General features: G+C 40.3%; 2 protein-coding genes and 1 long non-coding RNA gene across 3 annotated transcripts; 2 read left to right on the top strand and 1 right to left on the bottom strand.

The window, feature by feature from the left end:
* Positions 1 to 721: 721 nt before the first annotated feature.
* LOC118208174 (leukocyte surface antigen CD53-like) lies at positions 722 to 10,504 on the top strand. The gene is made up of 8 exons (XM_035382583.1): positions 722 to 832; positions 3,461 to 3,541; positions 3,884 to 4,072; positions 4,715 to 4,789; positions 5,461 to 5,571; positions 6,127 to 6,234; positions 7,872 to 7,955; positions 9,915 to 10,504. The coding sequence occupies exons 2-8, from the start codon at positions 3,476 to 3,478 to the stop codon at positions 9,981 to 9,983; spliced, it is 702 nt and encodes a 233-aa protein (XP_035238474.1). The 5' UTR covers positions 722 to 832; positions 3,461 to 3,475; the 3' UTR covers positions 9,984 to 10,504.
* A 1,385-nt stretch (positions 10,505 to 11,889) lies between these two features.
* Positions 11,890 to 22,328, top strand: LOC118208175 (leukocyte surface antigen CD53-like). The gene is made up of 8 exons (XM_035382584.1): positions 11,890 to 12,077; positions 14,969 to 15,053; positions 16,821 to 17,009; positions 17,699 to 17,773; positions 18,257 to 18,364; positions 19,534 to 19,635; positions 20,702 to 20,785; positions 20,918 to 22,328. Exons 2-8 carry the CDS (start codon positions 14,991 to 14,993, stop codon positions 20,984 to 20,986), a joined length of 690 nt encoding a protein of 229 aa, XP_035238475.1. The 5' UTR covers positions 11,890 to 12,077; positions 14,969 to 14,990; the 3' UTR covers positions 20,987 to 22,328.
* Positions 16,933 to 17,298, bottom strand: LOC118208176. Its single transcript, XR_004761523.1, has 2 exons — positions 17,191 to 17,298; positions 16,933 to 17,046 (listed from the first exon to the last, which is right to left on the bottom strand). It is a non-coding gene; the product is annotated as an uncharacterized LOC118208176 (long non-coding RNA).
* Positions 22,329 to 27,652: the final 5,324 nt, after the last annotated feature.

The raw sequence follows: 27,652 nt of genomic DNA, 5'->3' as shown, positions 1-27,652 counted from the left end.
GGCAGGTCTCTTTGTGTTGGATAGGGACTAGTATTTGTTGTTTGGACGTATGCTTGTTGATATATCAAACAAAGTGTTCCTTTGCCTGGTGATAATCCTAGATGCAGCCTTATACTGCAGCTAAAAGCTAACAGCTAACAGCTAACTTAATGGCTTTTATGCCTCCTTTCTTTTATCTTTAAAACAGCAGCACATTTCAGCTGTCCAGCAGCAGCACATGCAGTGCCACATTCAGATGAAAGTAGAGCTGCGGGGGTTAGGTTCTAAGTGTTTGTGCAGATGAAAGTAGAGCAGCTGTGTTTAGGTTCTAAGTGTTTGTGCAGATGGAAGTAGAGCTGCTGTGTTTGGGTTCTAAGTGTTTGTGCAGATGGAAGTAGAGCTGCTGTGTTTGGGTTTTAAGTGTTTGTGCAGATGGAAGTATAGCTGCTGTGTTTAGGTTCTGTGTGTCTGTGCAGATGGAAGTAGAGCTGCTGTGTGTAAGTTTAATTTAATGAAAAACCTTTAGACTAAAAATAATTGGCCTAATATCTTTGGGGGATGCCGTTATGTGGTGCTTACCCTTTAAAGAACAGAAAAAACAAGAACAAAAATACAAGTACCAAATGAAATAGCCTTTTTTCATCTGGAAACAGCCTTACCTTTAGCCTTGTTCCCCTGGGGGAAAACAAGAGGGAGTATAGGAATAATATCTGACTCGTTTTCGTCATTACCATGAAGATCCGCCCCTGTGTTTGTGTGCCCAACACAGTGGATTCACACTGCTTCAGGAGCTGACACCAGTCACTGCGGATTTCTACCAGCTGTGGACAACTTCATACACACAGGTGCACAGGTAAGACCTTACCTCTATAATTGACAGGTATTCGCTCTATAGCTTTTCTTTTAACTCTTGGTTTTTATAGACTTTAATTGGACATTGTACATTCAGGAATTGCCATCACTGAAGTACATTGTTTAAAAATATTAATTCATGCATAACTTTTAGAGTGTATTCATATGTTAAAATTAAGGTAGAAAATGTAAAGGTATCTGACTCCAGTGCAAAAAATTGGACTAGTTTGATTAACTACATTGTTCTACTATGCTACTTATGCATTCCACTGCGACTGGTTCGACAGATTACCCAAAATATTTACATAATAATTCATAGCTGACTGAAAGAATTCCATTTATTATACAAGCTGACAAGTGTGCTCTGAAAACTCCAGTGCATTGTATTATAATTTTAGCTGTAGCACATACAAATTGGTCACACAGAGGAGAGTAGATGTAAATGTAACATGTTTTGGATTTGGAAGATTTTTTTTCATGCAGAGAGCAGTCAAGGTGTAGAATAGCACACAAACCAAATCACATAGTAGAGGCAGAAATAATTATATATTAATTATATAACTAATTATAATAGTTATACAACTAAGTCTGTAGGTAATCAGAGCACTATGTACAATTTAGTCAGGAAAATGGTGAGCATTGTTGGGCTGAATGGCAGGTCCCTGTCATTATGTTATGTTATGTTAAAATATTTAGCCTAGCACTGAAATTTTACTTCAAACAGCTTTGACATGTCAGAATACAATTTACTCTTCGGATAGCCTTTAGGTAATGATTTTACAACTTAAACCTATCAATACGACATCAAATTATTAATATTAGTAATTTCATTCAAATGTACTGAAATTATTTAACAACAGTGTTTAATTCCCTGGAGCCAAATACCACGTAGACCAGACTGGTATCAATTCCACTCTGATTCTCATCCTTATCATTAGTATGGTCCCAGTTTACAGTACGGCCCTGGTTAGTTTACAATGCATTCCTGATTAGTTAACAGTGCGGTCCTGATTAGTTAACAGTGCGGTCCTGATTAGTTTACAGTGCGGTCCTGATTAGTTTACAGTGCGGTCCTGATTAGTTTACAGTGTGGTCCTGATTACAGTGTGGTCCTGATTAGTTTACTGTGCGGTCCTGATTAGTTTACTGTGCGGTCCTGATTAGTTTACAGTGTGGTCCTGATTAGTTTACAGTGTGGTCCTGATTAGTTTACTGTGCGGTCCTGATTAGTTTACAGTGTGGTCCTGATTAGTTTACTGTGCGGTCCTGATTACAGTGCGGTCCTGATTAGTTTACTGTGCGGTCCTGATTAGTTTACTGTGCGGTCCTGATTAGTTTACAGTGTGGTGCTGATTAGTTTACTGTGCGGTCCTGATTACAGTGTGGTCCTGATTAGTTTACAGTGTGGTCCTGATTAGTTTACAGTGCGGTCCTGATTAGTTTATCAGCCACTAACTTAAAAATACAAATAAACTTCCAAATAAAGTCTATTTTAACTGATGTCTGTAAAGGTTATTCATTATGTTTGGTATGTTGGCTGATTATTTGGCGGATAAAGTGCAGGGTAATCTTGTGCCGAATGTTTCTTTAACACTGCCTCTATCACTGCACTGTAGCCAATTTATGTAACTAACATCATCTTTTAACTTATTGTAGCAGTCTTTTCAGTGTCAGTCTTTGTAAATGAGAACTGGTCGTCCTGGTTAAATTAAAAGGTCTAATAATAATAATAATAAGAAGAAGTCACTAAGGGTACGAGAGTCTGCTAAATTCCTGGAATGTAAAATGCAATGATGCTGCATTTAAATTACAGTAACTGCAATCATGCCTTTCAGTAAAGATACAAAGGGCTTGTTGGCGTCTGTCACTGGAGGGATTTGTTTCTGTGTTTACTACAAACACACGCCTGCACTCAGAATGGTGCCACTCAAAATATCACCAGGAGAGAGAAGCAAAGACTGCAGAAAAACATAAACAAACAGGATCGCAGCACCATTTCACAAATTGTAAAATAGTATGTTTAGTTAAATAAATAGCTTTTGTTATTCTAGCTTAGTTGTGGAACTATGACACAAGATAACATTGCCATCTGCCCTTAGTGGTTTCCAGAAAGGTAATGTAACTCTGGAAGATTTCAGTCTCTCTGGGGTTTTTCCATATTATTTCTGATTGCCCTCGACAGTGTCTGTGCACTGTGAAGGATATGCATGATATATAAGAGAGGTATCCGATGAACTGCCAGCTTTACTGTGGTGGTCAGAGGTCATTCGGGAATTTGTGTTCTAGAGGCAGAAAATAAACTAAGTAACAAGTGAGTGAGGCGTGCATAGATACACTGTTTTGTTTTTTTTTGTGTGTGTATGTATAATGTAGCCCTTACAGAACTGGGATATACTGCAATGCAATTACAATATATATATAACATATTTTCAAGCTCAGAAATGATTTTGTGTACATTGACAAATCTTTATGATTTTGATATTGGAACACACAGCAATGCCTTCTTTCAGTAGGGACATGCTGGGCAATTTTGATCACATTTTCTGTCAGAATTTGTGTAATATATTGCAGTACATTCTGTGAATTGCCATGTACATCACAGTCAGATTCATGTGCTATTGCTCTATAGGAAAGCCTTACTGAGATGGTTCAGCAAAGCTGTGTACGCTGTCTGAAGAACACCATGTGTTTTCTCAACTTTCTTTGCTGGGTAGGTCATTTTGCCTGTTATTTCAGTATTTTCTAAATGTATTGCTGTTGTGTACATCCATATTAAATTCCTCCCACAAAGGTTTGATGTAGAATTGCTTCAAATGTTTGACGTAGATGTGACAATGATGCATCGTGAGTTGGAAAAATATATTGGACAATCACGGATGGTCAGAGCTGTGAGATTGAACACCACCTTGTTGTGTTCCATTTTACCTCTCTGGAGTGTGAATACTGTACATAGAAAACACTGTATGCCCATTTCAGAGGTTTAATAGATTCATATTAGAACCTTGTGGAAGTGGCTGATGGATGTTGATGTTTTCCATTTGTTGCGTTTTAGCTGTGCGGTGCATTCGTGGTAGCGTTTGGAATCTTCATGATGATGAACTCCAGGTTCAGCTCACTCATCACCTCCTTCTGGCCAATCTACCCAGCCAACACCCTGGTGGTCACCGGCACCATCGTCACCTGCGTGTCTTACTTGGGTTTCCTGGGAGCCCTGCGGGAAAACCGCTGTATGCTCATCTCTGTGAGTTCATTACACAGCTCTCTACAGGGGAAACCAGTCTGTTACACAGCTCTCTATAGGGGAAACCAGTCTGTTACACAGCTCTCTATAGAGAAAACCAGTCTGTTACATAGTGTTCTATAGGGAAAGCCAGTCTGATACACAGCTCTCTACAGGGGAAACCAGTCTGTTACACAACTCTCTATAGGGGAAACCAGTCTGTTACACAGCTCTCTATAGGGGAAACCAGTCTGTTAGACAGCACTCTATAGGGGAAACCAGTCTGTTACACAGCATTCTGTAGGGGAAACCAGTCTGTTACACAGCTCTCTACAGGGGAAATCAGTCTGTTACACAGCTCTCTATAGGGAAAACCAGTCTGATACACAGCACTCTATAGGGGAAACCGGTCTGTTACAAGGAATCAGACCCACAACGTTTGAGTTAAAAGCCCAGTTACCTGAGCGTTATACTGCACTGCTGTCAAGGTAGAGATGGGGTCGCGGTACTGACAGCACCAGGGTAGGGAATCAAGCCCCTGCTGGCTGCACAGAGGGATTTGCACAGGAGAGCGGGCTGCCCTACGGATTGTGCCTCAGACTCTCCCTCTGCTCAGTGCATTACTTTACTGATGCTCGTTTCTTCTGCCTTGACGGTTCGCAGTTTTTCATTCTGCTCTTTATCCTGATGCTGGTGGAGCTAGCCATGGCCTGCATCATGCTGGTGTACAACAGGGAGGTAAGAGAAAAAACCCCGACATGGACAAGGTGAGGTCAAAATATCTTCCATTTAACAAAACCAACTCGTACCACATTGGTTTCCGTGTGAAAACGGAACTGGTTCTAAAAATGGATATTTCAACTGTCAGGCCTCAACGCCATTATCTGTATAGACATTGAGAGTTTCACTTACTGTCACTTAAATGTCACAGATTGCATTCAAACCTAAAGTGAAATGTTCAGCATGTAGCTATGCATGGTAGTAGCATGTAGGTCTCTGACCCCTGATTTGGTGTCTTTTGTCTTCTGGTTTATCTCTTCCGAGACAAACTCTGCCAGGAGGCGAGACCCATAGATCGCTTGCCTAGATTAGGGTATCAGAGGATTTAAAATAGCCCCAATCACATTTCCTTCGATGGTCGTGGAGGGGAGGGCAAGCCGCGTTCTTAGAAACAATATAACATTGAATCCAATTCACTGTTTCTCTCTCTAAGGCCATAATCTAAACACTAGAAATCTGACAAACTTGACAGTGGACGATAACGTGATTCCACAACGAGAGCTGTGAAGGGGTTTTAATTGTTCTATTCTGATCCTGTTGTGAGATGCATTGCATTCAACACCACATCCAGGACAGCATGGCATTACAGCAGTGAGGTCGGTAGCGCTTTTATTGTGTACATTCTACAGATAGACACATTCTTTGAAAAAGACCTCCTGCACAGCCTGGAATCGTACAAGCAGTCGTCAGAAATGGGCAACGAGACGCTCAGAGAGGACTTCGACGCTGTCCAGAGCATTGTGAGTTTTCAGCGCCGTCAGTGTTTTCCTGTCATACATTAATGTTTGCTGTTCAGGTGGCAGACCACCTTCACTCATATACGCACAATCACTTTCTGTACCACCTCCTGCTCTGCGATTCCTCCACAGGTCCCCCAAATTCTTAGTGACTCCTTAATGGCGTTTCTGGCATGGCCCAGAAAACCTGATGTGGCCAAAGTTGGCAGAATTGATTGCAATTTTAAAAATGTTTTTTTTTTTTTCTTTTTTTTAAAAAAAAGCTCTTTCCAAAGGAATCATTTGGTATTCACAGAAAACAAAAGCATTTGCTGGTCTGACTGGACTGAGTCCTGGGATGTGGATATGGGTAATTTATTCTTCATGGCACGCAATGCTAGTTCAGACACAATGCAACCTAAAGGGGAAAGCCAGTCCTCAACCGACTTTTGAAGTGTCTCATTTTGAAGAATTGACCGCTTGGCTGCCGTTGTGGCTGGAGTCGCAGAACCCTGCGGGAGAACCCTGCTGGGGAACCCTGCTGGAGAACCCCTGCTCTAACAGTCATGCTGTTTCCAGTTCAGGTGCTGTGGAGTCCACGGTGTCTCTGACTGGGAAGGACACATACCCATCTCATGCTGCACTACAGACCCCTGTCTCAGCCACCCTCAGAAGAGCTGGCAAGAGGTGTGCAACCAGCGCCTCGTCCTGTGCCTAAGAATTCCAGTACTGCCCCATTGAGCCCCTTCAGCATGTTACTGGGGTATTACTGCCCCATTCACCATGTTACTGGGGTATTACTGCCCCATTGAGCCCCTTCAGTATGTTACTGGGGTATTACTGCCCCATTCAGCATGTTACTGGGGTATTACTGCTCCATTAAGCATGTTACTGGGGTGTTACTGCCCCATCTAGCCCCTTCAGCATGTTACTGGGGTATTACTGCCCCATTGAGCCCCTTCATCATGTTACTTGGGTATTACTGCCCCATTCAGCATGTTACTGGGGTATTACTGCCCCATTCTGCATGTTACGGGGGTATTACTGCCCCATTGAGCCCCTTCATCATGTTACTGGGGTATTACTGCCCCATTCACCATGTTACTGGGGTATTACTGCCCCATTCTGCATGTTACTGGGGTATTACTGCCCCATTGAGCCCCTTCATCATGTTACTGGGGTATTACTGCCCCATTCACCATGTTACTGGGGTATTACTGCCCCATTCATCATGTTACTGGGGTATTACTGCCCCATTGAGCCCCTTCATCATGTTACTGGGGTATTACTGCCCCATTCATCATGTTACTGGGGTATTACTGCCCCATTCACCATGTTACTGGGGTATTACTGCCCCATTCATCATGTTACTGGGGTATTACTGCCCCATTGAGCCCCTTCATCATGTTACTGGGGTATTACTGCCCCATTCATCATGTTACTGGGGTATTACTGCCCCATTCACCATGTTACTGGGGTATTACTGCCCCATTCACCGTGTTACTGGGGTATTACTGCCCCATTGAGCCCCTTCATCATGTTACTTGGGTATTACTGCCCCATTCAGCATGTTACTGGGGTATTACTGCCCCATTCTGCATGTTACTGGGGTATTACTGCCCCATTGAGCCCCTTCATCATGTTACTGGGGTATTACTGCCCCATTCTGCATGTTACTGGGGTATTACTGCCCCATTCTGCATGTTACTGGGGTATTACTGCCCCATTGAGCCCCATCATCATCTTACTGGGGCTCCTCTAAGTGGTTTCTTTCTCTTTCAGCTCCCATGCGTGGTCTCTCTTTCTCACCTCAGTTCCTCTGTGTGGTTTCTCTCTTTCTCAGCTCATCTGTATAGTCTCTCTCTCAGCTCCTCTGTGTGGTTTCTCTCTCTCTCAGCTCCTCTGTGTGGTTTCTCTCTCTCAGCTCCTCTGTGTAGTTTCTCTCTCTCTCAACTCATCTGTGTGGTTTCTCTCTCTCAGCTCATCTGTGTAGTTTCTCTCTCAGCTCATCTGTGTGGTTTCTCTCTCTCTCAGCTCATCTGGGTAGTTTCTCTCTCTCAGCTCATCTGTGTAGTTTCTCTCTCTCTCTCTCTCTCTCTCTCTCTCTCTCTCTCAGCTCCTCTGTGTGTTTTTCTCCCTCTCTCAGCTCCTCTGTGTGGTTTCTCTCCCTCTCTCAGCTCCTCTGTGTGGTTTCTCTCTCTCTCTCAGATCATCTATGTGGTTTCTCTCTCTCTCTCAGCTCATCTGTGTGGTTTCTCTTCCTCTCCGATCCTCTGTGTAGTCTCTCTCTCTCAGCTCATCTGTGTGGTTTCTCTCTCTCTCAGGGCTGCCACATGAAGCTGAGGAACTGGTTTGCAAGGAACTTTCTGAGCACTGGAGCTGGAGTTGTCACTATGTTTATCATTCAGGTACCACTGCTAATCCCATAATTCAAAATCAGACTAGCACACACACATGGAATCAAGTGTGTACATCCACTGGTTTCAGTTGTGTAATTATGAACAGGTTACATTTTTATATTTTCATTTTATTCTTTCTATTATTTGTCTCCTCTTCTTGTCTTGTTTTATTTGGAAAGTGCCAGTAATATAATGTGTGAAAAGCTCTTTGTAACAAACAGCCTGTTGCTCAGGCCTAGTTAGAAATAAATCCAGAGAGCCACTGTGTATAAAACCATGGAGTGTGAAGGCACTGCTTATCAAATCACCAACACAGTACATAGATACCTGTGAAAACAATGCATTTTTGAAAATGTGCACCCACTATATACAACCACACACCATACCCTATCATATATTGCATATAAATCTGTTTATACACATACTTGAACACAACTGAAACATGAAAAGTCCTTTACAAAGTCCCACATCCACAAAAGGGTTTCCACTGGATGATAAGGTAAATCTCAAGGAAAAAACTGAAAAAATATTCCAACAAAAAAGGGAAATAAAACACTAAAGGAAAAATCCACAATAAAACGTAAACATACCTTAATCCAGCAATAAAAATAGAAAAGGGAAGGAAAACTCTCACCCGGCTTGGAGATTTCCCTGCTACTTTCCCGGCCAATATTTTTGTATTAATATGTGCTTTTCGTCATCTCCTTTCAACAGTGGCAGCTTTACATATCACCGCACCTCTAGTTCCAGACAGGCAATTGAGGATGCGTGTAGGTGCATTTTACCCCAGTTTCTTCACAAACTTTACACCATGACAAACACATTCAAAAAAACCATAGGCCTCGCGCCCTCATTCTGTCCAACCTTTATTACTTTACTTCCTGTCTTCAGTTTCATGTTTCGTTTGTCTCTGTTGCACGTGTTTCGTTCTTCCAGTTCGTCATTCGATTGGCCGTTTCCATCTCCGGTTACTCAGTTCGAAAAAGCCACCTAAAGCTGTTTGAACTCATACTTGGTGTTTAGTGAACAGCGATTGCTTCTTTTGACTTTGTGATACTTGACCCTACTTTGTTTGATTCCGATACTCGTCGAGCCCTTCTGCTTTGTTTGCTGATTAGATCTCATGTTTGACCACCGACTTGTCCCCTTTGAATCGGATTCTTGCCTCAGACATTCTAGTTTGTTTGCCCCATGATTTTGTGTTTGACCATTCGCTTATTGTGTTAGATTACGATTCTTGCTTAGCGCTGTACATTTCCAAATGACTTGAGCTTAACAGTCTAATGAAAGGACTGTAAAATGTAGCCTCTCCAAATGGATTCAGCTACAGTGCGGTGTGTATTTGGTCAGTGACGGAATTTATGTTGCTTTTTTACTCTAGCACATTGCATATGAAATGACACAATGAATGTGAGCGTTGTCTGTCAGCTTTAATTTGAGGGCATGTACATCCATACTGGGTGATACGTGTAGGAATTAAAGCCCTCTTTATACATAGTCCCCCCAATATAGGGGAGCAACATTGTTTCATTTCATATCCAATGTGGTGGAATACCACAGAGACAAAACAACAAAAATTATGTCACAGGCCAATTATCCAGGCCCTGTACTGCATTGATGGCAAAACATTTGTGAAAGATCTGCCACTGGTATAAAATCAGGTAATTCCAAAACTAAATTCCTCTCTCTAGCTGGAAAATGTTCAGTAGACCTGGCAGTTAGTTGTTCAAGGCATCTGGTTAGAAGTCCAAAGCTAGGCATCTACTGGCCATAAACTGAACTGAATGTAAGGGTCGGGGTAGTCACATAAGTGAGAAATGCATTATGGGAGATTGTAGATTTGGTGGAGTGAAGAGAAAATATATTTTTGCTCATGCTGACTTGAATAATCCTTATATCAGAAGCGCGTGTGTATATTGTATTGTATATTGCATATGGTGTGCAATTAAAGCGTCTCTTTTCTTACAGTTCCTCTGCCTGTGTTTCACTGTTCCCTTGTTCTGTCGCCTCAGTCGGTCTGGGCTCGGATACAAGTGAACACAACGCACACAGTCTGCTTCCCTGCTGTCTGTGGCCAATCACAGAAGTGTATCCATTTACCAATCACAGAAGAGAATCTGGATAAGCGCTTCGGAATCGATGGGAAACCGAAATGGTTTGAAAAGAAATTAATGAAGTGTCCTGACTGTTGATGGCACGTGAGATTAAAGTGGAGGCAGAAAAGAAAACAAATTGTTTTCAAACTGATTTTATTTATACCCCTTGATTAATGATAAAGTAGCAAATGACCAGAATAGCCTATTGCTCAGTAGCCCTAGAAATCCCCATTATTGTGGCCTTGTCTTGTGAAAACCTTCCTGTTCCCTGCAGTTGTGGTATATGTGTACAGCACATATCCAGATGGAGGTACAGTGGCTCACAGTGTCCAAACTCTGAGTGTTCTGAGAATGCATACAGCTTTAGAGCAAAGTTTGTTTGACAATTTTGGCACTTCACCCCCCAGAAATGTTGTGTGATATTAAAATACAAGATGATTTATCTCTTTTAAGTGAAATGTATTGTCCCTATAAAAATTACATTTATTGTATTAATCAATTTAATTTAATTTAATTTTTTTTTTTTTTTTTTTGCTTATTCATCTTTTAATTGTATTGTCATTAAAATAGTCAAAATGCATTAAAATAATAATGATGCAGTATGTGTTGTGTATGAGAATCAAATAAAATGAACTAAAAGATGCTGGCAGAAGTGATCTCTGAACTGGGGGGCACTTAAAAAAAATGTGTCAAAACTTTGTTTTGGCTTTGGAACTGAGGAGGAATTCACCTTTAATAACAAACACTTGTCATTTGTTATTTCTTTGTTTGCAGTTCTCAGTCAGGAGGAAAAGAAAGAAGGTGGAAAATGGTTTTAAAACTGAGTTGGGGAAGTTATGTGTTTCTTGTGTGTCCAGTATATTGCTTTATTGAAGTGCCTTAGATATACAAAGAAAATGAGTCAGTTTCATGCTGGCCAAATCAGAGTAAAAATGAAAATAAGAGCACATTATTATGACAATTTTGTTTTAAAGGGTAATTCTGCCAAACTTCCCAGGGCCCTGTTGGTAATATTTTCTGACTTATCATGCACTATGATATTATATTGTTTGTTTAAGGAAATCTGGGTATAGTGTTACAGTAAATCTTGCACTGATGTTAAGCTAAATCTTCATTATCTATCTAGATCTATCTAGCTAGGCAACATTAGCTCAGCAGTGCAGGGGCACCTGCATGCTCTGTGAGACGGTTTGTTTTTTGCATTAAGCCATTGTTGCATTCATTTTAATCTTATGGATTATTAATCTTATGGATTATTATTCAGGATAACTGGAGGCTTAATTACTGGTTCCTTTGAGCCTTGCCAGCTGTCTGTTTGTCTGCAGTCACTGATGACAAAGGTGGTCCCGCATTTGGAAATAAAATATTTGTGGTATGAAACTGAATTCATATTCTTGACCCACATCCGTTTTCTCACGACTTAAAAATAAAAGCAGTCATTCATACAGTAATAACAGCCATTATAACTGTAAGCCAATATCTGCAATTTCAGATGATCTTCAACATCATAAAAATACAGTAACCTATTGTTTATAGTGTAGACAATGTCCATTTTGCATACTGTAAAGCACTCCAATATTTCTGCACTACTGTACAAGGGAAAGTTCCTGGTGATTCAGCTGCCACTTAACTTAATGAAAACAAGGTATTATTAATACGAACATTAATAACAGGTCCAGGTATAGCACTGTAGGGGCATGTTATTTAAATAATGTGCAGGGGATGGTGGGGCTTGTCTGACTGGTACAAAGAAGCTTGTGCACTTGTGTGTGTGTGTGTGTGTGTGTGTTTGGGAGGGGGTTATGACAGGAAGCCTCAGGCATATTAATAAACTCCACCCACCTCTCGCACACATCGTCAGCTTGTGCGCAGTGTTCCGCTGGAAAGCACCCTGCTAAAATCGCCACCAACTGTACTTTTCAACATCACTACCGGTAAGGACAGAGGAAGAAGAAAAAAAAAGACAATAAAAAACATCCTTTTTCAAGATTGTTGACGGATCCGAGCAAGAGAGAAAACTGATTTAGCTGATCAGGTAAGAGTGTGTTGTTTCTGACAGCTAAAAATTAGAGAAAAAGAAGAAGTGAACTTTAGCCCTGTTATTGTCAACCCTCTTCCTCTTCCTCCGTGAAATAACAGAATTGCATCTCTTGTGCATCCAGTTTGCTTATTTTCAGCTTAAAGGGAATATATTTGTTGTCCTTAAACCATGTCAGTGCTCTGTATTCTTTATAGCAACTACAGTAGGACATACTGCACAAACAATTCGAGAACAGCCACCGTTGTATGTTCTGAATGTCTCAAACTCTTCAAGTTGCAATTATAGGTTTCATTCCAATAATAATGATATGTAATGGGAAGTAAAGATTTATTTAATTGCTTTGATTAATCCGCTAAAGACCTTACCATATAACAAGGTTAAATGAATGAAGTCATTCCCCAGGTAGGTTCACAGCGATAGCAATATAATGTAGTTTCAAAACACAACACAAACACTAAACTTGCCACTTTAGTACCGTAAATTTTGTTTAGTTTTACTTACAGTTTTACAATGAAGCACAACTTATCATAACTATGATATGAGAACTGTCTGAGAAAAGTGTTTTAAAAGGAAGATTTCATATTTTGAAGGGATATTTATGAAGCAGAAACCTAAACTAGGCATTTATTTGCTGTTCAGCTCCCACTGATCCATCCGTACGAGTTAAAGGTGTGTCGTATTAACCTGACAAGGGGCCCCTCATTTTTTGAAAAACAATTCATTATTTTTCCATTTTTATCTTTACTTGTACAATACATGTGTAGGCAATAGTTTGTTTGTAATATAAGCAAAAGTTATGGTTTCTAGCTGTAAAAGACATGGACGTGTTTTCTGCCCGCCTAGCATGTTTTGGTAACAGCGGCGCTTAAAATGGCGTCTCACTGAGATCCGGCATGGGCTGTGGGAAGAGCCGCCCTCACAGACCGTAAAATGCTCTTTTACACCCCTGGGACGGATGCCTACCACAGGAAACATTCTGTGTTTGTGATTACATGTGCCTCTCTGTAGTAGGAAACATGCTGTGTTTGTGATTATGTGTGTCTCTCTGTAGTAGGATACATGCTGTGTTTGTGATTATGTGTGTCTCTCTGTAGTAGGAAACATTCCGTGTTTGTGATTATGTGTGTCTCTCTGTAGTAGGAAACACGCTGTGTTTGTGATTATGTGTGCCTCTCTGCAGTAGGAAATATGCTGTGTTTGTGATTATGTGTGTCTCTCTGCAGTAGGAAACACGCTGTGTTTGTGATTATGTGTGTCTCTCTGCAGTAGAAAACATGTTGTGTTTGTGATTAGGTGTGCCTCTACAGCAGGAAACATGCTGTGTTTGTGATTATGTGTGCCTCTGCAGTAGGAAATGTGCTGTGTTTGTGATTATGTGTGTCTCTCTGCAGCAGGAAACACGCTGTGTTTGTGATTATGTGTGTTTCTCTGTAGTAGGAAACACACTGTGTTTGTGATTATGTGTGTCTCTCTGCCATAGAAAACATGCTGTGTTTGTGATTATGTGTGCCTCTGCAGCAGGAAACACGCAGTGTTTGTGATTATGTGTGCCTCTCTGCAGTAGGAAACATGCTGTGTTTGTGTTTATAAATGTAATATAAGCCAGACCTTGCCAAAGTGTTACCCACTTCTAGTTTAAGTGCCACAGGATGGAAAGGAGGCCAGCTAAAAACACACAACAAAGGTACCACCACCAAAATAAAAATCGAAAAACTCAGAAACCAACCGCAACACCACAACTTTTTCGTGTCGCTATTTTGAATACCTTACCCAGCATGGGTTGAGGATGTTTGCTCTGATTGGGTGATGCCAAGTTAAGGTGTAGGAGAGAAGGGAAGGGGGGTCAGACTCATCTATGACAAGGACGGGCCTACATAAAGATTGCATTCAAACTTAAAGGGAAATGTTCAGCATGTAGCCATGCAGGGTCTCCAACCCCCGATATGGTGTCCTGTGTCTTTTGGTTTATCTATTCTGAGACATACTTCGCAGGTGAGACCCATAGATTGTCTGCCTAGATTAGAGTATCAGAGGATTTGAAATTGCCCCAATCACATTTTCTTTGATGCTTGCGGCAGGGAGGGCAGGCCACATTTTTAGAATCAAAATAATATTGTATGAAATTCACAGTTTCCCTCTGTAAGACCATGATCTAAGCACAACATATCTGACCAGGATCACCAGGTGTTGAGTATCTATCTTCTCTGGCGATTTTCTGGCAGGCCTTTACTGCAGCTCTTTCTTCAGCTCCAGTTTGTTTGGGGGCTAGCTGCCTTGCCTTAGGTTTTCTCCTAAGCATATGAATCGCATTTTCAGTTGGATTCAGATCAACTGACTGACTGACTTGGCCAGTCAAGAATTTTCCCATTTTTGGCTTTGAGAAACTCCTTTTATGCATCAGTAGTATGTTTGGAATCGTTGTCCAGCATTTGCTTGAACCTGAGCGGATAAGATGTTTCTGTGCACTCTAGAATTCGTTCTGTTGCTGCTAACGAAGGGAAGCAAACGAAGGTGGGAAACCCCCCCCCCCCCACATCCAATCCACACACATTGTGGCCCCTGGGGCTGCTATCAATATAGGGCTGCAGAAAACCTAGAACGGTTCCTGAGGGGGACTCATGCCTCCCCCCTCCCCTCCTGCACCCCTGACCTGGGGGGTACTATTGGTACTACACACATGTTGTGCAGTGTCTGCTTGTTCTCATTTTTGGATGGGGGACAGTTTCGAAAAAACATTTCCCATGTTTTCCACAAGTCTACTTCTTCTTTATTTATTTGTTGATGTGTGCAAATCCGGAATTTCACAGGCTGTACGTGCTGAAGTGTGTAAAATGCTGCAAAGCCACCGCATTTCACACGCTTGTTTAACGAGCACTGTTCTGCAGAGGGAAGAGCCACTGCAGGAAGATGTCTCAGAGTTGTCTGAACTGTCTGAAGTACACAATGTGTGCTGTGAACCTCGTATGCTGGGTGAGTCACCTGCGGACATCACAACTTGATCTTGCTCTTATTAGGCTAATGAGAGGAAGACAGGTACACACTCAAAGACCTTGATCAATAAATTTATTCGCTCAGTAAGCCAATGTAAAAAGCTGCATACTTGCCGCTTCCATAAACGGTTTCCAATGACTGTTTCTATAAATGGGGAAAATAATACAATTTCTTTTAGAAGCAAAGTAAAATATATGTGAGCCAGAGAGCTAGTTGACGTAGGGGTTGTGGTCCTTCTCTAATATTCATAAGTTTGTTTTTCCTAGACAACAGATTATACAGTCTCCCACAAACATTTATGTAGGAAGCTAACTGTGACATAGACTCCAAAACCAACCAATCCCAACCAAAGAAAATCAGGTGAATAAGCATGTGTCAGATTGGTGACAAATATTCACTGTCTGAGTGGCCAGTCAGCTGTCTAGGTTAGCATGCTAGCTAATGGAATTTTATCCATCCTTTATTTCCACACTCAACACACCGATGACATTACATAAATAAAAAACAAAGGAACAATTTTAAAAAAATTAAAAATCATATGGAAAATCTGGCACAAACAAGGAAACATTTCCCACTCCGTCATCGTATTCCATGTGCAAAGAATAGCTCACCTTCCTCCACTGAACATAGAGCCTCCTTATAACACCACACACTCTGAAACACCCTCATGCTCTTCTTTGCTTTGTAATACCAATCCTCCACCATCACTCTATCTCTAATCAGACCCCAAACTTCAACAACCATATCTTGTCAATTCCTCCACCAGTCATATTTGTCTAGCTTGTATAAGCTGCCATTTTCACCTGCCCTCAATGAGCTGGCACTTAACTTTCTTCTAGCTAATTAAATTTAGTCTGATAATGAACTCAAACCATGCATTCATTTTGAACAGATTTTGAATTATGAGGGAGCCCCCAAAAGAGACTGAAGGTTACTCTCAGAAAAGATGTGTTCCTCCCGGCACACCTATGCTTTATTTTGCATTACTCAGCCTCAGCAGTGACTTATCCAGCAAGTTCATGCAGCTCATACAGTTACGGTAGCTATGCTACAGTCAGTAATAGTAAAGTAACAAGCAGGCATATAAATATATTCATGCAATGAGCCAATTTTCCCTCACTGCTGATTAATGCTTAAAAAACATTGTATGTTAATTACATTGTTAATGACACCATAAACTTCAGCCATCAATGGAAAATCCACTATCCATAACAACTTTTTTGCTTTTAAGATAAAAAGTCATTCAAAATCTCAATAGAACTACAGGTGTTCAGTATTTAGTGTTTATTATCCTTTCTATTTTTTATTATATGACTATGAAAATGCTGTTTTAATTTCACTGGGTCTTTAATAATATCATATACAAATATATATACAGTGCTATAACAGGAAACCAAATGGATTTCAGCATTGTCCAATGAGCTAGAGGCTGATTCATTCTGTTTACCTAAATGTCAGGGAGACAGGTCAAGGTTAACATCAATGGATATTGTATGATTGCGTTTCTCTCACACCTGTTGGTACAGAATCCAAAACACAGGCAAGATTCTTAAATATGAGTTATTTTCAGTAACTATTTTCCAAAAAGTATAGTAGGTAAAAGAGAAGAGGAGATTGATGAATTATTAACTGTCTCCTGTTTATGTATAAAATTATCATAGGTAAATGATAAGATGTCTCTTGTTTTTGTGTGTAGTTATCACAGTTAAATGATGACATTTCTTGTTTCCTTGTTTTTAATGGCAGCTGTGTGGGGTTTCTGTCCTGGGTTTTGGGATTTATTTGATGACAAACTCCTCGTTCTCATCACTGATGCCCACCCTGGCATACCTGAATGTACCCAACTTCCTGGTCATCACGGGCACCATCGTCACCTGCATATCCTTTCTGGGATTCCTCGGTGCCCTCAAGGAGAATCGCTGTCTGCTCATCTCTGTGGGTGACACTAACATCTCCACTGCAGTGCTGTCTCCTGATGCAGGTTTTACTGTATCATGCTTGGTTGTTGCAGTGCTGTATCCTTATGCAGGGTTTACTGTATCATGCTTGGTTGTTGCAGTTCTGTATCCTTATGCAGGTTTTACTGCAATATGCTTGCCCACTGTAGTGCTGTGACCTGATGCAGGTTTTACTGTATCATGCTTGGTTGTTGCAGTGCTGTGTCCTGATGCAGGTTTTACTGCAGCATGCTTGGTTGTTGCAGTGCTGTGTCCTGATGCAGGTTTTACTGCAGCATGCTTGGTTGTTGCAGTGCTGTATCCTGATGCAGGTTTTACTGTAGCATGTTTGGTTGTTGCAGTGCTGTGTCCTGATGCAGGTTTCACTGCAGCATGTTTGGTTGTTGCAGTGCTGTATCCTGATGCAGGTTTTACGGTAGCATGTTTGGTTGTTGCAGTGCTGTATCCTGATGCAGGTTTTACTGTATCATGCTTGGTTGTTGCAGTGCTGTATCCTGATGCAGATTTTACTGTAGCATGTTTGGTTGTTGCAGTGCTGTATCCTGATGCAGGTTTTACGGTAGCATGTTTGTCCATTGCAGTGCTGTATTCGGATGCAGGTTTTGTATGCTTGTTCATTGCAGTACTGTATCCTGATTCAGGTTTTTTCATGCCTGTCCATTGCAGTACTTTATTCTGCTGTTTATCCTGATGTTGGCAGAGCTATCCATTGCCTGTACCCTGCTTGTATACGAGGAAAAGGTGAGAGAAAATGGAAATCACACTGGAGAGGGAGGGACTCTAAAGGGAAGAGAGGCTGAAACAGAGCAAAGGAGAGAGAGGGGCGAGAGAGACTGCAACAGAATTAAGGAGAGAGAGGGGGGAGAGAGACTACAACAGAATTAAGGAGAGAGAGGGGCGAGAGAGAAACAAGAGAGATTGCAACAGAATGAAGAAGAGGGAGAGGAAAAAGAGAGGGACTATAACTCAATGAAGGAGAGAGAGAGGCAAGGGAGCTTCACAAGATGAAGCAGAGAGAGAGGCGATAGAGACTAAAACAGAATGAAGGAGAGAGAGGGGCGAGAGAGACTATAACACAATGAAGGAGAGAGAGGGGCGAGAGAGACTATAACACAATGAAGGAGAGAGAGGGGCGAGAGAGACTATAACACAATGAAGGAGAGAGAGGGCTTGTAGGTGAATTTAGCATAATGCTAACCGAGTTTTCTGTTTTTTGTGTGTCAGTATGAAAACTTTATTGAGGAAGATCTAAAGAAAAGTCTGAACCGGACCAGGGACCAGAAACAGATAGATTCAAAACACATAGACGACTGGGACACAATCCAGAGCCTGGTGAGTACTGCCTATCTGCAGAATGCTTCATTTTAAAGCTTCATATTTATCAACCTGTCTGCTGTATGTTTATCAACCTGTCTGCTTTATGTTTATCAACCTGTCTGCTTTATATTTATGAACATGTCTGCTATATGTTTATCAACCTGTCTGCTATATATTTATCAACCTGTCTGCTTTATATTTATCAACCTGTCTGCTTTATTTTTACCAACCTGTCTGCTTTATGTTTATCAACCTGTCTGCTTTATGTTTATCAACCTGTCTGCTTCATATTTATCAACCTGTCTGCTATATATTTATCAACCTGTCTGCTATATGTTTATCAACCTGTCTGCTATATATTTATCAACCTGTCTGCTTTATGTTTATCAACCTGTCTGCTATATATTTACCAACCTGTCTGCTTTATGTTTATCAACCTGTCTGCTATATATTTATCAACCTGTCTGCTATATGTTTATCAACCTGTCTGCTATATGTTTATCAACCTGTCTGCTTTATATTAAAGAAAGAAAGAAAGTGTTGTAAATGGTAAATGGACTGCGTTTATATAGCGCTTTTATCCAAAGCGCTTTACAATTGATGCCTCTCTTTCGCCAGAGCAGTTAGGGATTAGGTGTCTTGCTCAAGGACACTTCGACACGCCCAGGCCGGGGTTTGAACAGGCAACCCTCCGACTGCCAGACAATCGTTCTTACCTCCTGAGCCACGTCGCCCGTTGTATATTAAAGTTCCTGTGCACTTCATAATAAAGACCCTATCCAATCAAAATCATCATTTTAATAGTTATGTGTGGTCATGTATATGTGAAGGAGATTTTAAATGAGTTTTTTTTATCTTGAAAGAAACAGTGTTCTTACACAGCCCTCTAAAGGATGATTTGGCATTTCATATTCAAAGGGTGCCAATCAGACTTGGACCTGACCTCAGGGATTTTTATCAATATTCTGTTTACAAATTTGGAAAAATTAGCATACATCTTTATACTGGGGGTTAATTTAAATTTTAAATGCAATAAAAAAATATTTACACTTGGGTCATTCATGTATTGCACCAGTTCTGAGTGTATGACATGGTCTTCATTTCTCGGATTTTTAAATACAGTTTATGTGTTGAAATAGAGAGCACACAAGCCCGTTTTATCAGTCATGTGATGCACCTTTCAGTTCCATTGCTGTGGGGTCAACAGTTCGTCTGACTGGAAGCCCAATGTACCTGCTTCATGTTGCAGTACCACCTCCTGCACACCTCAGGAATACTGGTCAGAGGTACAGTATGCTAAACTGTGACTACCATACACCATGATCACAATACACCTTTATTACCATACACCATGATTACAATACACCATAATACCATACACCATGATTACCGTACACCTTTATTACCATACACCATGATTGCCATGCACCATGATTACCGTACACCTTTATTACCATACACCATGATTACAATACATCTTTATTATCATACACCATGCACCATGATTACCATACACCATGATTACAGTACACCTTTATTACCATATACCATGATTACAATACACCTTAATACCATACACCATGATTACCATACACCTTTATTACCATACACCATGATTACAATACACCTTTATTACCATACACCATGATTAACAAACACTGTGATTAAAATACACTTTTATTACCATACACCATGGTTACCAAACACCTTAATACCATACACCATGATTACCATACAATGCGATTACCACACACCATAAGTAGCATCCATACATTATCTATGCCTGCTTATCCTGAGCAGGGTCGCGGTGTGTGTACCTATGGGCAATTTAGAGTCTCCAATTAGCCTACTTACATGTTGTTGGACTGTGGGAGGAAACCGGACTACCCAGAGGAAACCCACACGGACACAGGGAGAATATGCAAACTCCACACAGAAAGGCCCCAAGCCGAGATTCAAACCCACAACCTTCTTGCTGTGAGGCGACAGTACTACCCACTGTTTGCTGAAAGCCCAAAAATGAACAGAGTTAAACTGTTGTTTACAATTTGCATATTATCGAGCATATACTTTTTAGAACTGTCGAGCTTATCAACTGTAGTTTTATAATCTGACCACTATTTTTACATAGCTCTGATACATCCATGGCACACCATGTAATCAATACTTCAGTTTCTAAATAACAATAAAAATGATAAAATAATTAACACTTCAGTTTAAAAACAGGTTAATTGTTCCTTAAAGGTAAGCCATGTTGGCACATACACAGTCTGCCACAGAGGCTGAAGCTCAGGCTGAGTGAACACTGCACGCTGTGTGATGCAGGCTGCTCTCTGTTCTCCTCCCTCTCAGGGCTGCTATAAGAAGTTCAAGAGCTGGTTCGATAACAACTTCTTGAGCGCAGGAGCAGGCATGATTGGCCTCTGCATCATTGAGGTACCGCCTCTGTCTTAGCAAGCATTCCACTGCCAAACCACAATAGCCCGTGGTGTGTAACTTCAGTAATGATTTCTGCAGGTTCTGTGCAGGTGTCTATGATACTGAATCTCTCTGTGGTTCTGTGGACAGGTCCTGGGCATGTGCTTTTCTATGACCCTGTTCTGCCACATCAGCCGGTCCGGACTGGGCTACAAGTAGGAGAACCTTCCCTCTCCACCTGTCCTACAGCTACACTGAAATCAAGGAATACCCGTGTGTGCTTTCAGTCAAATGAACTATAATCTGTATTCTATAATCTCATTAGACAGCAGTGTTAGATACTGGTTATTACTTGATAGAAGTGTTATATCCTGTTATGTCAATCATCCCAGCACTTTCATTTTATATCTGCTTTTAATAAATGTAATAATAAACTGATAATATAAACATTTGTATGATGATATAAATTACATTATGATGATGTAAAGTTACATTGCCGTGATTGGCCATAGAGTGTTTAACTTCAAGTGAACTTTTTTTATGTTGAAGCTGCAGCATATTTCCTTTACTCTATGAGCATGACTGCTTTGTGCCCATATATTCTGGAACGTTGGTTCACTTTGATCCTGTTCCCATGTTTTTATTCTTCATGCTGATCTGGAATAGAAGCCTTATTTATTCAACTTTGAAAGCCCAACACTTGAATTAAACATTGAAATTAAAAAGGGCCACGCTTAAACAAATTACACCGCTTGTTACATTACAGAATTATTTACATTATTACATAACAAACCAGATCTGATGAAGTTTTCTTTGATGCAGCCATCTGTTAATTCCATACCCATGTGATTCTCATCCATACCCATGTGAATCATATCCATATCCCTGTGATTCTCATGCCATCACATCCATACTCCTGTGATTCTCATGCCATCACATCCATACCCCTGTGATTCTCATGTGATAAGCTTCATACTCTTGAGATTCCCATTATCTCATGTAATCAGCTTCATTTTGCACTAAAACAAGTTCTCCTGAGTCAGTTAATCTGGTCATACAAAATAATACAATTTTGATGGCACTCGACTCACTGAAGTGGAACCTGTTGAGATAACTGAGTTACGAAAGTCAACATTTTATTTTTTGAGCGTAAGATCAAGCCCTGATATATCATAGTGTATATAATAGCACACATTATAATATACTGTTGATTTGTTTTCCAAACATAGTTATGTTTGCTGTAAGTAGATATTTAATTTTATTTAATATGAAAATAGTATATTTGAAGATCTGAAACATCTGAAATTATGCATTGGTGGTAAGAAGGACATACAATAAAAACAGATTTTGGGAAAGAAATTATAATTTGTCATCATTCACTGAGACATAATTAACTTGGTTTCTGTTTATTTTCTTTTATTAACAATAAAGCAAGTACGTTGCAAAAATATTTGTTGATTCCACTTAGTTATCTTATTGTATTGACACAGTTCTCTAAATATAAAGTTTCGGTTTAGAGACAACCATGCAATTAATCGAATAAAGTGTTCATTTCAAATTGCATAGACTTCAAAAAATTATTTTTGGACAACTAGAAACATTTTAGTTGAACTTGTTTTTTTCTCACAACCATGTAATATGTACACTTGAAGTGACTGTAAAGGTAAATCTGTGAATGGCTCCAGACTACATTGTACAGGGTCACTATGGTGTGTTTTAAGCATCATTGACAGTACAGTACAATAAATCAATTGCATTGCAATATCGAATTATATCAGCATGAACATTTCCATCAGTTGCTATGTGTGGATGGAATGGATGGAGTTCAATGTGTTACCGGGCTCTGAGCTGTTGGGACCAGGTCCTTGATGTCATGAAGGACCTGACGTAATGGCCAAAAAATGTTTAATCTCATTGCATATCTCCTCCCATAGTTTGAGGCAAATAAAAGTGCTATATCATGCTAAAATAGCCTAATGGAGTCTGAGCCAGACACTCCTCAAGCACTTCATAGAAAATCCTTGCCTGCATTATCAATACAGATAAAATGTTCAGGTCTCCTCACATGTTCATCTGTATGAATTAGCAGATAGCGAACAACCCCATTAAAGTTCCAGGCTTGTAAAATGAAGTTCAGGTACTTCACCAGCACAATCATTTCTTGTAATACTGCACAGAAATAACAAAAGTTTTGTAACAAACTCGGTTTCTTTTTTTGGTATATCTATGCTAACAGCAATATTGGAATTAGCATATTATTACTATTATTCGGGAGATTGTAAGAATGATGCATCTTATAATTTCTCTAAATTAATATGCATTAAACAACAGGAAGTTATTTTGTTAAATTTAACAATCAACTTATTATTAATACTAGTTACATATATCTCTCAAGGCTAATGAAGAAAGAAAAGCTGAGACATTAGCATCAATCGTCTTATCTTAAAAATGAAACTATTTAACGGTCTCTTTTAATGAACTTAGCAGAAATGAAACTACATAATGTTCTTATCTAGTGTCTTTCGTAAACTCAGGCTAGAGACTAAAATAGGCTATATACTAATGTTAACCACAAGAGGGGGCCAGCAGTCTATGAATAGTGCAGAACATTCACCATGACCTTCAGATAAGAACGCCCCATCTCAAACTAGCCACCGAGGATCATGGGGCAGCCTTTCACCAAATCCGACCACATTCATGATTAGTTTCCAAAATCTTAGTAAAAAGGATTGTTTTCTTACAATAAGAAGCAGACAGAACATGGTATGGATTTGCAGTCAGTAAGACACAACACTAAAATAAAATAAATTGCTTTTTAGGAGAGTCGTCTGGGGCATTATGGGTAACTGGAGGGGACCAATGATTGGGGTTTCCACCCTACCACCTTAGGGCATGTGTAGGGTATATACAGTGCCATGAAAAAGTATTTCCCCTTTCCCAATATCCTCCATTATTGCACATTGGTCACCCTGAATGGTTTCAGATCTTTAGACAAAATGTAATATTCAACAAAGGGAAGCTGAATGAACAGAAAACTCTTTTTTTATTATTATTGCATTTATTTCAACAGAAATGTTATCAAACACGCATATCGATCGATAGATTGATCGATAGATTCAGCTGAGTGAACCTAGCCAGGGTTGAGTGCAGTCTGCCATGTTGAATTTAGAACTCACTCATATTGATCCTTCCCATCAAAGTGAAGTAGTCACCACAAAGATCCTACATGCACACTATGCCAAAATCAAAGAAAATTCCAGAAGAGATGAGACAAATTTGTAGCAATATATCAATCTGAAAAGGATTACAAAACCATTTGTAAGGCCCAAAACCAACACACACAGGGGTACTCCAGGACTGAAACCAGCACACACATGGGTACTCCAGGCTGGGAATCACCGGTCTAAACCAATGGTACCTCCTTTACCTCACGTCTATGGAACCTGGAAGCACCAAAAAAATAACACGCTAAGCACATATGAATTGGCACATACAATTGCACAATAAAATAACCAAAGTACACACTGTTTAGCCTGTACCGTAGCTGGCCACACTAATGACAATGAAAATATGCTTAAAACAGCCCTAAATTCGGTTTATTTGTTACGGGTATGCACCGCACTCCCAATCTTCACTCATGTGAACTGTGTAAACTTAACATTTCTCATCAGCTCAACTTAAAAAAAAATAAGTCAAACTGTCTAAAATGGAATCAGTTTAACAAAAAACACACTTCATATTTTCCCCTCACTGCTGGTCCATATTTAAATCACTACAACTTAGCCTGAAAACTGTTGCTGTGAGTTCAAATACATTTTTAAAATATAACTGCTGTGTTTTCCAAAGTTTGCTGTTCGGCAGTTTAAAGAAAACCGAGAGAACATTTCAACAGAAACAGCCACAAAGAGACAGGCCACATACTTCCCATTTCTATTTGTGTCACACACCAGACACGGCTGCTTCCCCTTTTCAATATTCTGAGAACTTGATGTCAAACTTCTGATCAAGGAGGTGACATCAGCAAAAAGGGGGGGGGGGGTTATATGCTGAAAGAAAGCAGTGGCTTCTTTTGTTGCAGCATTAATGTGCAGAGAGAACGTTCGTACACTGTTGATATGGATTCACAGGCAATATTGAACCATATTAAACACAAATATACTCAGTACATATGGACTGGGCAGGGTCGCTTTATGGTTTCACGGAACTACATACCACGGTTTGAAAAAGTAACAGTTCCGAAACCTCAAAAATTTCCCCTCATACCGTTCCGATACTGTTCGTTTTGGGGTTTTTTATTTGTACAACTACTCATAAAGGGACATCTAAATTTTTCTGTGATATATTTGTCGCAGACATGAGATGGCGATCTTAGCCAACTAGTTTCTACCGATGGAATTTATAATGACATATCTACTAACCATCCAGTGATCTGCCTGATTAAAACAAGCAAACAAACCTGCGGTAATTTAATGTGGATCCGGCGAGCACAGACGCAGCTTTATGTATCATGGCAGAAGGGAGTCAACCCCAAAACTCTTTCCTCCCATCAAAAAAAAAAAAAAGGCCATGTTCTGTGTCCTCAAAATATGCACCGTCTACTAAGCATACTGTGTACTGTTTCCTGTATACGCTTTAGTATGCAATGGACAGTATGTGAAAAATACCCTCCATTCTATTTTTCCATCGTACTGCGGAAGTGTTGTAAGATGTTCCGCCCTTGTACAGTCATGCTCACGTTTCTTGTTGCTCTTATTGAAGGAAAAAATTTCACCTGCTTAACGTTCTTATCCAGTGCTGACCCTGGTAGGCAAGTGCACTTATTTGGACACGGCCACCCCAAGGCTGGGACAATGAGAGATTTTGAGGAATCGATAAATCGGGACTAAATTATTGATAAATATTCAACATGTATTCAACAGTTCAATATTCAAATATTACTTGGGACAGACATTAGGCTGCATTGTCTGCATGGGACCATGAACCGGACACAAATAATTTGAAAACCAGACATTCCAGTCAAAAAAGCCCTAGGTCTGACTACCCTGGCGGCATAGATAGAGGTAACATTACTTACAGGTCTAACAGAAAACAAGCCAGCTCGATGCCACTTTTCATTCCCTCGGTGAACTTCAGATGACGCCACCAAAGAAAAGAATTTTGAGGTTACAGTAACTCCAGTTCTTGAACGAGCCCTGGCGGCTTGTCTTTTTGCTTCACTGTATCATTACAGCATTTAGCTAGCTAGCTATAGCAACTAGTTCAATCTGATCCCAAACCACAGGCTCTGTAGCCACACCCTTCACATATAAAATAGCACCATGCCCAGAAACATCCAGAAAACATTTTAGAATAACAATTACAGATAAAGTTGCACAAATTTGGCAAAAGTGCGTAAAGACAGAGATTGCCAGTACATCACAGACATGCTCGAGTTAAAAATCTTGCATAGTATGCCTTTAACCCACTTAGTAGAATAGTACTGTAGAAGAGACACACATATGTACTGTTAGGCTGACTGTCATTGCAGATGTAGGTTACATTTTGTACAATAATCTATTAGACTTCACAGACCACCTCCACCCTCTCGTCAAGGAGTGTTTTCCAGACTCAAAGATTGGGAACAAATATTTCTCAACCAGAATCAAGACAACCGGCATCATAAACAAACATGTAGCCCCCTGTCTGATGGATGAGTTAGTGAGGGGTCTTTGCAACCAGCCCTTCTCTCTAGTCACTGATGGGTCCAATGATACTGGTGAGTGTGTTTGTATGCAACGTGTGACATGTGAGCCACAGGTGCTCAATGGCAATATGCACTGCAACAATATGCACTACAACATATTCTCGATATTAATCGTATATTTAACAAAGTTTATATGTTGCTAGTGTGTGTGTACATTTGTGTTTTCCCAGGGTGGGGAGAAGATGAACCCTCTCACCATTAAACTGGGGAGTCCTTAAGGTGTGGTCAGTCGGTTCCTTGACATGGGCCTGACTACGGGGGCTGACTGCTCACAGCAGAGACTGTCTAAATCAGTGTTTCTCAACTCTGGTCCTGGAGAGCTACAGGATGTGCTGGTTTTTGTTTTCACCTTAAAATCAGCACCCAATTGAGACCCAAAACACCAGGTGAGTTGAGTTAACTGTGTAATCGACTGCTCTAATTGATTCATGAAGTGCAGAGTCACTATGAAAACCAGCGGTTGGAGACCACTGGTCTAAAGGAAAATGGATGAAATACCGCAAGGTCCCCACATTCAGCAGAGAAATGGTGTGGCTCTCTCTGTTGATAATGTCAACATGGGGGTCAGAGACTCTGTAAGGAGCAGGGTCGTGGACCAGAAGTCCCCTGCTTTCATTGGCTGTCCCTGCCATACTGTGTATAGCTGCACAGGCTGGTAGTTTGGTGTATTCAGAGGTAAATGGTTGGAATCACAACCTTATCTGTTTCAAAAACACGCTTGTTATTTATATTTCAGTGAGTTAGATTTGATCACATTAAAAATGTATACAATAACAAAACATTTATTCAAACCAAGAAGATGTGTATTTGCTTACCTTCCAGATCTTGGGCTTTGATGTAGACGACATTTGCCATTGACCTTGTGTACTGGTTTCAGACTGGCACTAAGCGGAAGAACATGCTTGATGATAAGTTATCCTTACTTAACACATTTGTTTTATTTATATTTAAGCAATAGCTCACAACAGGCCGTGGTATGTGGTTATGATATGACAGCTAAGGGGCGTTGTTTGGCCCGATGCGAAGCGGAACTGAAGTGAAGTATACAGTTCACTTTCCGTGAACTGTATACTTCACCTCTACAATACTCACAAGATCTACTTCAGATCCACCGGTTAGCAAAAATAATTTAGGAAACATTG

This window comes from Anguilla anguilla, chromosome 11, assembly GCF_013347855.1.
Source record: "Anguilla anguilla isolate fAngAng1 chromosome 11, fAngAng1.pri, whole genome shotgun sequence".
NCBI lineage: Eukaryota > Metazoa > Chordata > Actinopteri > Anguilliformes > Anguillidae > Anguilla > Anguilla anguilla.
This window is presented reverse-complemented; position numbering and strand designations above follow the sequence as displayed.

What these genes read in the sequence shown, in the direction of transcription:
- LOC118208174 (XM_035382583.1), top strand. Translation starts at nt 3,476, where the DNA reads ATGGTTCAGCAAAGCTGTGTACGCTGTCTGAAGAACACCATGTGTTTT. An exon ending in ACCGCTGTATGCTCATCTCT is followed by an intron (nt 4,073 to 4,714) that starts GTGAGTTCATTA and finishes GACGGTTCGCAG; the next exon opens with TTTTTCATTCTGCTCTTTAT. An exon ending in TCACTATGTTTATCATTCAG is followed by an intron (nt 7,956 to 9,914) that starts GTACCACTGCTA and finishes CTTTTCTTACAG; the next exon opens with TTCCTCTGCCTGTGTTTCAC.
- LOC118208175 (XM_035382584.1), top strand. Translation starts at nt 14,991, where the DNA reads ATGTCTCAGAGTTGTCTGAACTGTCTGAAGTACACAATGTGTGCTGTG. An exon ending in ATCGCTGTCTGCTCATCTCT is followed by an intron (nt 17,010 to 17,698) that starts GTGGGTGACACT and finishes TGTCCATTGCAG; the next exon opens with TACTTTATTCTGCTGTTTAT. An exon ending in CTCAGGAATACTGGTCAGAG is followed by an intron (nt 19,636 to 20,701) that starts GTACAGTATGCT and finishes CCTCCCTCTCAG; the next exon opens with GGCTGCTATAAGAAGTTCAA.